The following is a 10,595-nucleotide window of genomic DNA, read 5'->3' as shown; positions in this document are numbered from 1 at the left end:
CTCTGTATTGTCCCACAACTCATCTGTTCTTCAAACATTGGCATTCAATTCTTCAAACCTATTCTCTTTTAAAAGATGTTTGAGGTTCATAATTAGACATTTAGCAATCAACAGAATGAGTGCAAAAAAATTGTATTAAATCCCCCCTTTTTTCCCCAGAATGCTTTACATTTTCCACAGAACAGAAAATAAAATACCTGGCTATAAAATTAGTTAAAAATACTGTCCTTGATGGTTTTTCCCCATACATACTAGTGTTGTTTCAAACATGTCTTCTTTGTAGCAGGTAGGCCCTGCCACCACTGTGCTTGGCTGAGTTCATAAATCTGTTGTAACCAGTAGCTTCCCTGTCACTTCTCTGGCTCTCTTCTTATTAAAGCCATCTGCCACTGCCATAGTTAATACTGCTGCTTGAACCATAGTAGCCACCTTGGTTTCATGGCTTGACAAAATATTGACCTTCACCACCATAAAGGTTAGAGCTTCTGCCTCCAAAGTTTCCTTCCTTCATGGGTCAAAAATGTAAAGATTGATTTTTGTAATTGCCAAAATTATTGTAGCTTCCACTACCTCCAAAGTTGCTTCCATCATTACCAAATCCATTATAACCATCGTCATGCCTCCATATCCTCCACCACCACCACAGCTTCCACCAAAGCCACCTTGTCCACTGATGTTTCCTCCTGAACTAAAGTTGTCATTTCCACCAAAACCATCTCCACAGCCACCACCAAAATTTCCAGAACCTCTTTGGCTAGAAGAGACACTGGAAATCTCTTGCTTTGACAGGGCTTTCTTTACTGCACAGTTGTGAGCTTTCACAGTATGAAATTCCTGAATAATGATTTTATCTACAGAGTCATGGTCATCAAGAGTTATAAAAGGAAAGTCACTCTTCTTGCCACTGCCTTGGTCAGTCATGATTTTAATCACTTCAAAATAATCTTGTCAATAAGTGATATTCTTTAGTCTCTTCTTTAATTCCACCCACGAAGATCTTTCTCACAGTTAGATGGACACCTGGTCTTTAAAAATATTCTTTTGAGATAGGACTTTTTGTTTCCACAACCCTCACATCCACCTTTTGGAGCATTGTATTAATGGCTGCAGCCACCTCTTCCACAGCTGATTATTTGAAAAATCCAAAGCTGCTATAGTGGTTGGTATTTGGATCTCTTATTACCACAGAGTCCATGAGAGTCTCCCAATAGCTTCTAAGATTTTCATCTGTCATTTCAAAGCCCAACCCTCCGATGAATAGTTTCCGCAGCTGTTCAAGCTCATTTAGAAGACTCTGACTTTGACACGATAGTGGTGGGAATAAACACTTTAGCAATGCTGCCTCAGCAGCATTCTCTGGTAGAGTTATTCTTAAGATAATTTTTTAAATTCAGATAAATAGGCTGAAGATCATATTTTGCTTCTCGTGGACATGTTTTCATTTTCTGTTACCTCAATTTGAACTTGCACAAGAGTAATTGATTGTCTTTTCCACAATCTGTCACTGACCTACTTTTGATTGCTGATAGTGAGCTTCTCCAACAATTCTGTCCACAGATGTAGTCTTCCAGATCTGTACTGCTTTCCCCAACTGATTATTAAACAAATAAAAATACCTACCTTCTGGATCCCAATTACTTTAAATATGAAGCTCCCAGACCTCCATCCCTTTTAGTGTGCCCCATCAAATACTGGCCAAAGATGGAATTACACTTTTTAAAAATGTACACTATCCAGTAGTATAATATCTTGTATTTGGCATTTTTCCAAAGTATACTATAATTTATTTCATTTTTACCATTCTGACACCCACTTGTGACAAAAAGAAAGCCACAAGCACCTGGAGCATTCAATACTTGCCTCTTTTCAATAAGCCAGAGGCTGCATCCAGCTGACCCTAAGACTCCTAAGACACTTGCCCTTATCCTGCAGGCATGGCCTGACATTTCTGTATTTTATTATTCCAGCACCTCAAATGCTGGAGAACTGTGGGCCAGAGTTTTGCTTTCTTCATGGAGGATGAACAGGTTCATCCTAGACAGGGTTTAACCAGGCTGCTCTTTGGAGGTAAGGATTCTGAGGCTTCATCTGACATATTTTGGGCCTGTTGCAAGGTCGGGCCAGTCCTTGGAGAGGGATGTCATGCTTTGGAGGGTGGTGAGACAGCATAAGAGAAAGACACCCAATGAGATGGATTGATTCAGTGACTGGGGTAATGGGGATAGGTGTGTTGGAGATAGTGAGAGTGGCACAGGATAGGGCAGAGTTTATGGCTATTGTATGTAGGGTTGCTATGAGTTGCAGGTGACTTGACAGCACATAACAACAATGCACCCAAAAGAAGCATAATATACCTTCTTCTCCAATCATCTTTTGCTGAGAGTGTATTAAAGTCTCCTACTATTATTATGGTGTTTTCTAATTCCTTTTTCAAGTCTATTAGTATTTGTCTTGTTTATTTTTAGCTTTATTATTTGGTGCAGAGATATTTATTGTTTATGTCTTCTTCTTCTACTTACCTTCTAAGGATTATATAATGTCCCTTCTTGTGTTTTATGGTGGTTTTAACCTTGAAGTCTTTTTTATCAGTGATTATTATTGCTCTTCTTACTTTTTTGGGTTCCCATTAGCTTAGTATATTTTTTTCCCGCTTTTTGGTTCTTAATCTGTGTATCTTTATCTTCACTTCTCTAATGTGTCTCTTATAACTGTATATTGATGGGTTTTAGTTTCTCTTATTTTTCTCTTTATCAGTTCATTTAAACCACCTATGTTCAAGTTCTATCTCACATACTTTGGGCATGTGGCAGAAGGGGTCAGTCCTTGTAGACGTACGTCATGCTTAGAATGATGAAGGGACAGCACAGGAGAGGAAGAACCTGGAGGAGATGGCCTGACACAGTAACTGGGATAATGGATATAGGTGTGTTGGAAACAGATTGGCTCAGGACAGGGCAGAGTTCAGAGCTATTGTACTTATGTCCCTATGAGTCATAGTCAATTTAATAGCACATAATAACAACAACACATCCAGTGCGATTACTAAGACACAAGGTTTTATCTCTGACATTTTGGAGTTTTCCATAGATTTCCTTTAATTGAATTTGTTACTGTTACAAATTTTTTGCATTGCCAAAACCATGCTTGAGAATGCAAAGAAACAAAGGGTACAATAGACAGCTTCATCTACCCATCATATGGTATATAAAACTTGATTTATGTGCATTTTTATTATTTCACAGTCTTCAAAAAATTTATCAAGAGTTGGGATCTAAATATGCTACAAATCTTCAATTCCTAGTACACTATACCATTAAATAATACTTGCACACATTCATCTCAGTTCATGCCTTAGTTACATAACCCCCAGTAGGATTTTGCTGGAAGAAATGCATACATTCCAGGGAAAATTTGTAGCTCAATGACCAAGAGATTACTAGTTAAGATTTTTAGCTCCCAAATGAAGTATTTAATTTAACCGAGAATCCCTTGTTTCTCTGAATCGTCCAACCTCCCGTTGTCTCAGCTACATACCTAAATACCTCAGAAAGTAGGCATCTGACACCTCAAATAATACCAACTTTATTGCCCAGAAATAATTGGCGGGTCCTGTCAGGAGATACTATAGTTCTCCTTAGTGTCCAATTCCTGTTCTGACACTTTTTATCAAGCCTTAACGCCTATTAATAATTGCTTCCCTATCAGGATAGCTTTACTCACCCATTTGTTTCATTCTTGTTAATAGCAAGTCTGGAACTCCCACATTTGGCAAAGGGATTTATTACAAAGAAATTCAGACTTTCCTGATCAAATGGTACCATAACACTGAAATATTTCTCTTGAACCAAAAAGATAAAACCATCGATAGCTTCCTCAAGTCCCTTTTAAGGGGAAAAAAATGTTTTTAAAAAATCACTCAATAGTTTTAAGGTGTAATGATAAAAAAAACCAATCTGGGAATATGAGAATTACCTAATTTAGGGAGGGCCAAAGTGAATACGGAACTTCCCACTGCTACTGGAGCCCAGAATCTAGTTTTACATGCAGGCACTGAATCTGATCAAGGCCATGGTCTTGCTATGCTTCAGAGAGCTGAACAATGGCTAAGGATAACAGAAGAAGTGATGCCTTTGAGTTGTGCTACTGGAGAGGAATATTGAGTATGCCATGGACTGCCAAGAGAACAAACAAGTTTGTCCTGGAGAGGGTGAAACCAGGCTGCTCCTTGGAGGCAAGGATTCTGAGGCTTTGTCTGACATACTATGGGCATTTTGCAAGAGGGACCAGTCCTTGGAGAGGGACATCATGCTTGGAAGGGTGGAGGGACAGAGAAAGAGAGGAAGACCCCAGATGAGATGGATTGACTCAGTGACTGGGGTGATGGGGGCAGGTATGTCAGAGATAATGAAGTTGGCTCAGGATAGAGCAGGGTTCAGAACTGTTGTACATAGAGTCACTGAGTAACAGATGATTCAATGGCTCATAACAATAACAACAACAAAAAATGGAAGTGCTATATTACCTGTTTTTTGCCCCTGACTCCCTAAATGGACAACATAAAGGCACCCTCAAAAAGGTTGGTAACAGCACTTAGCTGGAAAACTGCTACATGTATAGACTGACATTTTGTTTTGTGGTGTTTTACTCTGTGTGTGTGTGCGCGCATGTGTATGTGTTGTTGTTGCTGCTGCTGGCTACTTTGATCCATCCATTTTTCTGTGGTGTCTCTGCACAAAGCACTTATTTTAGCATTTCTTGCAGCATTGGTCTCATTTTCACAAATGCCCTTAATTTCTACATTTATTAAATATCCTGATATCTTCCTCATATTTGAGACTTTCTGAGAACAGCATTTTCAGGTCGCATCTATTTTCTTTCAAAGTTTTTTATATGTCATGCCATTTTCCTCTTGCTTGTATGGTTTCCACTGTGAAATCAGCACTTAATCTAATTGGTTCTCCTTTATAGATAATTATTTTTCTCTGTTTTATATTGGTTTGCATACAAAATTCATGTACATTGTGTTTCACACATTCCTTTCTTTATATAGTGTTTCATATGATACTTCATATACATTTTATTTTATAAAATTAATCACTATTGATCTATGCCTACTATTATCTCGACTTTTCAGGTCCCCATTGGATCTTTCCTAATTCCTTCACCCTCTCCCTCTACCCAGCAAACTCCGTCATCCTAGTGATACCCCTTCTCTCCACACTCCACTGCCCTACCCCCTCCTTTTCCCCTTTTGGACTTTTATACACATTTTATATCCTTATATTTTTACAATAACAGGATTATTTTTGCAGAATTTTTCTTTATGAGACTGAGTTCATTCAGCATAATGCTCTCTAAATTTTCCCACATTATGTAGTATTTTATGAAATTGTTGCTCCTTAGTGTTACATTTGTCTGTTAATGGACATTTGGGCTATTTCCATTTTCTTGCTATTGTGCATAATGCTGATATTAGTATACATGTACAAATCTCTGTGTCTTAGTTCTATTCTCCTAGCAGTGGAATAACTGTGTCATATGAAATTTCTAAGTTCAGCTTTTTGAGGAATCACCAAACTACCTTGGTAAATTCTTATACCACTTTACAATCCCACTAGCAGCATATGAGGGTTCTAATCTTTCCACATCCCCCCAACATTTATTGCTTCCTGCTCTGTTAAACTTTGCCACTGCTACTGGGGTGAGATGGTATCTCATTGTAGTTTTAATTTTCATCTCTCTTATTGCCAGTGATTTTGAACATTTCTTCATGTGTCTGTTGGCCATCCAAATGTCTTCCTTTGCTGCTTTCAGAACTCTTTCTTTGATTCTGGGAAATTCTATAATACGACTTGGTGGTTTTCTTTTGGTGTCTATTTTATTTGGAGTTTGCTTAGCTTCTTGGATGTAAATTTTCTCATTTTGCATGATACCAGGAAAATTTTCATCTAGTTACTCGTCCACTTTTTTTCAATGCCTTTTTCTGATTCTTCTTGTTCTGGAATTCTGATTGTTGTTGTATGCTGTCAAATTGGAACTGACCATAGTCAGTCACGCAGCTGATTTTCGGAGGCAGTAAAGCACACAGGAGGAAATTGTCCAGTTTTCTCCCACAGAACAGCTGATGGATTAGAATTGCATGCCTTTGTGATCACAGCACAACTTCTTACCACTAGGCTACAATTGTTGTTGTTAGGTAAGTGCCATCAAGTCGAGTACAACTCATAGCAACCTTATGAACAAAGATCTGAACCCTGTTCTATCTTGTGCCATCCTCACACTTCCTGATACACAACAGTCCATTCCAGCAGTCGCCATGTAAATCCACCTAGTTGAGGGTCTTCCTCTCCTTCGCTGACCCTCTACCCTTCCCAGCATCATGTTCTTCTCCAAGGAATAGCCCCTCCTAGCAACCTGTTCAAAGTATGTAAGGAGAAACCTCATCATCCTTGTCTCCAAAGAGCACTGCAGCTGCATACTCTCCAAGACATCTTTGTTTGTTCGCTTGGCCATCCATGTTCAATGCTCTTCTCCAATACCACAGCTCAAAGGCATCACTCTTTTTCTGCCATCCGTATTCATTGTCCAAGCTCTCAGACGCATTTCAAATTACAAGAGAGACTATGGCCTGACTAAGATGCACCTTAGTCCTCAAACTGATTTGGAGAGGCCCCTAACTGCAGATTTTTCCCAGTGCAATGTGTCTCCTGATTTTCTGACTGCTAGTACCAAGGGTGTTTATTGTGGATCCAAACAAGATGAAGCTTTTGACAGTTTCAATCATCTTTCCATTCATTATGATGTTGCCTACTAGTCTAGTGGTAAGAATCTTTTTTTCTTGACTTGTTTCAATTAACAGATGCAGCCTTGAATGTGCTCACTAGTCTATGCCGGGAAATTTGGAAGACATTTGTCAGGCTAATGGATTGAATGAGATCCATATTTGTCCCCATTCCCAAGAAAGGTGATCCAACTGAATGTGGAAACTATCAAGTAATATCATTAATATTAATGCAAGCAAAAGACTGTAGATCATTAAACAAATGGCTAGAACAGTACATAGATAGGGAACTGCCAGAAGTTCAGGCACGATTTAGAAGAGGCCATAGATCCAGGAATATCACTGTTAATGTTAGATACATCTTGGCTCAAAGTAAGGAATACCAGAAGAATGTCTATTTGTACTTTATTGACTATGCAAAGACATTTGATTGTGTGGATCATAACAAGTTGTGACTGACACTGAGAAGAATGAAGAGTACCAGAGCAATTAAGTGTGCTCATGTGAAACTTATACCTGGACTAGGAGGCTGTTGTGCAAACAGAACAGGGGAACACTACATGGTTTAAAATTGAGGAGTGAATCAGAGTTGTATTCTCTCTTTGTTTTTGAAGAATTTTACTATGATATGTCTTAATGTCTTTATTTCCAGGTTTAGTCTGTTTGGTGTTTCCTGAGTTTCTCTAAAGTCTATTTCTTCATTCTTCATGATACCTGGAAAATTTCCTTCTAATTCTTTTAATTCCCCCTTCACATTTTTCTTAGTACTTTTATTCTTATTCCCTTTTTTCTGGATTTCCAATCATATGTATGTTGTTTTGTTTGATTATCATTTCACATGATTCTTAAGTTTTCTTCCTTATCCTTTTGACTTCTCTCTTTTGTCATCCAGTAAGTTCTCAGTGAAATTCTTGATTTCTTTTTCACTTAGTCTGTTCTATCTATCCTTTATTTGTCCCTCTAACATGCTGGATATTTTTTCAACGTAGGTATTAATATTCCAATTTGCATTTTCATGTTATTTTATTGTTTCTAGTACTGTGTTGACTGTACCCCATCTGTCTTGCATTTTTGCTGTTTTTTATTAACTCTTTACTGATGGTTTTCTTTCTCTTCTTCATCATTTGTAACTTCTTCAGGAACTCAGTAACAGTGTATTTCTTCTTCCTTCCTGCCTCCAGGGTACTTATTGGGTTCTTGATCTGGTCTGCTTTTTCAGGAAAAGGCTTGTTTTGCTTTTTCATAGTGTTTGAACCTGACTGCTGTTTCTTTGGCATTATGTGAATTTCTTCTTGGTATGTATGAGGTAGCTTCTGTAGTGTCCTTGTGATTAGTTGCCAGCTCCTTATTTTTATATCAATTTCCAGAGTGCCATTTTCTCAGTGGGTCTCAGCTGTTGCAGCACGGGCTGCAGGCTTCAGTAAGAGATATACCACTGATATGCTTTTGGACTCTGGCAGGAAATGTAGGCTCAACAGAAAAGGCAACAGTCTAACTTCTGAATGAGAAGCCTGTGGTCTTTATGCTTTTGAACATGGGGGCAGGGGCTGGGGGCAGGTTCACCAACAGTTGAGCAGCAGCCTATCAGCATTTGTTCAAGGCCAGTGATCTGTTTTCTCCTGTCAGGGACAGAGAGAGCATCCTCTGCAGCAAAGGTAGCAATTTATTTTAGGGTCAGGAAGCCTGTGGCCTGCATGCTTCTGGGCCTGGGTCAGGAGCCAGGCTTACCAACAGTGGCTTCAGTGCCCTGTGACCTGTGGACTCTTGTGCTGATACTGGGAGCCATTGTCATTGTTTCTTAATGATATACTTCCTGGAATTGGTAACGCCCACCTTTTGGTACATTGACTCTGTGTATTTCTTCAATATTCTTTTGATGCTTCTTGCATCATTTGAGATTTTGCCCATCGAATCCTTCAATATTACAATGTGAGACTTGAATTTGTTCTTTTGTTCTTTCAGCTCGGAAAGTGCTAAACATTGTCTTCCTTTTTGGTTTTTCTAACTTTGCTTTATATTCTTGAGTATCCTTTTGAAATCTTCTGTTCATCTATTTTACTTGAGCATTTATTCTCTTAATTTTGGCCTCTATAATTCTAATTCAATTTTCAGAATCTCTTCTGACATCCATTTTGGTCTTTTCTTGGTCCCCTATCTTTGTAATGATCTTTTGCTTTCTTCATGGATAATAGCGTTGATGTCAGTGTTCAGTATATCAAATATATTCCTGAGACGATTTTTAAATTCTGATGGGATAAACTCAAGGTTTTATTTTTGTTTTTGTGAACTTTTAAATTTTTAATCAACTTCAATTTGAACTCTCACATGATTAATTGTCCATTTAACATTCATGTACTGGCTTTGTTTTGACTGTTGATATTGAGCTTCTTTATCAACTCTTCTCATGGTAATAGTCAATCTGATTCCTGTGTAATCTGTCAAGTGAGTTCCATGTTTATAGTCACCAACTGTGATTTTTTAAAAATTATTTCAGCAAAGACTAAATCGTACATTGTATAAAATTCTGTCTTTCAATCTCCAACTTCATTTCTCTCACAGAGTCTGTCTTTTCCAACCACCAAACCTTCTTTGTTTTCAAATTTTGCTTTCCAATCACCAGTTATTATCATCATTATTGCATGATTAACCAATTTCAGAATGAGAAAGTTAGTAGACTTCAATTTCTTCATATTTGACTCTAATGTTGGTGTCTGTAATAAATTAATACCTGTATTAATAAGTCTTCTTTGTATGAGCATGAACAGTATTCTATCATTCCCAGAGTTATCTCCAGAAGAGAACTTGGAATAGGTTTTTGTTTGTTTGTTTTCTGGTTTGTGTTTTTTTACTAGAAGTTCATCACTATTCTTCTTATATAATTGTCTGATTCAAAGTGACCAATACCAATCCATCTCAGCTCACTATTGGCTAGAGTGCTGATATGTCTGTGTTCCGTTTCATTTTTTACAACTTCCACTTTTTCTAAATTCATAATTTGTACATTCTATGTTCCAATTACTAATGGAAATTCACAGCTGTTTCTCTCTATTCATTGAGTGTCTTCCAACCTGAGAGTCTCATCATTCATATCACATCCAACAATGTTCTTCTGGTTATTTATAAGGCTTTTGAAAGCCTATTATTACAGAAGCGGATGGCCAGTCCTGCTTCTTAGTTTTTCTTAGTCTCGAAAGTCTACTGACTCTTGTTCAGCATAGATGACCTTGCTAGTATTTTAAATGTCAGAGGTATAGTTTCTACCATCACAGCTACTTGTAAGACAAACTTATACACCAGTACCTAATGAAATCTATAAACATGCAAGCAAGCACATACACAAACTATAAAAGAAACATCAACATGTAAATCACTCTCCCAATACAGCAAACTGACAGATAAATACTGTATTCATAAGAGTAAACTGTAAAACAAGCAAGCATACAAATAGAATAAAACAAACCTACATATTATGAAAAGTAGAAAACAAACTGTCTAGCCTGGAACAATGCATTATCAGCTCAGCAGAAAACTAAAGTTTGGGTGCTCAGTCAGGTCACAGAGTTTCTGCTAATATGAGTGGTGACCAAAGCCTAGACATGGATAGCCTTTCTTCTGGTCAAGGGTGTGTCAAAAGGGTACCCAGTCTGGGTCATAATTTCTGCTGTCCTCAGTGCAGTATGCACTAATTTTCCTTGCTTGTGATGGTGCCTTTGCCAGTCCAGAGGATGTATGCAGGTAGGTGGCCCACTCAGAGATGTCTAGCATAAAAAAGACAGTCACTGCCAATCTGACATGTTCATGTATGGTCATAGAG

The 10,595-nt window shown here is 38.0% G+C and overlaps 1 protein-coding gene across 1 annotated transcript; it reads right to left on the bottom strand.

The window, feature by feature from the left end:
• Positions 1-373: 373 nt before the first annotated feature.
• Positions 374-8,025, bottom strand: LOC102855530 (heterogeneous nuclear ribonucleoprotein A1-like 2-like). Its single transcript, XM_006893814.1, is given in 5 exon segments — positions 374-618; positions 621-951; positions 953-1,282; positions 1,284-1,338; positions 7,835-8,025. Coding segments are annotated over 5 exon segments (1,152 nt in total).
• Positions 8,026-10,595: the final 2,570 nt, after the last annotated feature.

The sequence above is a fragment of the Elephantulus edwardii genome, unplaced genomic scaffold (genome assembly GCF_000299155.1).
Source record: "Elephantulus edwardii isolate Elephantulus edwardi_28Jun2011 unplaced genomic scaffold, EleEdw1.0 scaffold00131, whole genome shotgun sequence".
In the NCBI taxonomy this organism is placed as follows: domain Eukaryota; kingdom Metazoa; phylum Chordata; class Mammalia; order Macroscelidea; family Macroscelididae; genus Elephantulus; species Elephantulus edwardii.
Note: the sequence above shows the minus strand (reverse complement) of the source record. Positions and strands in the feature narration are given on the sequence as shown.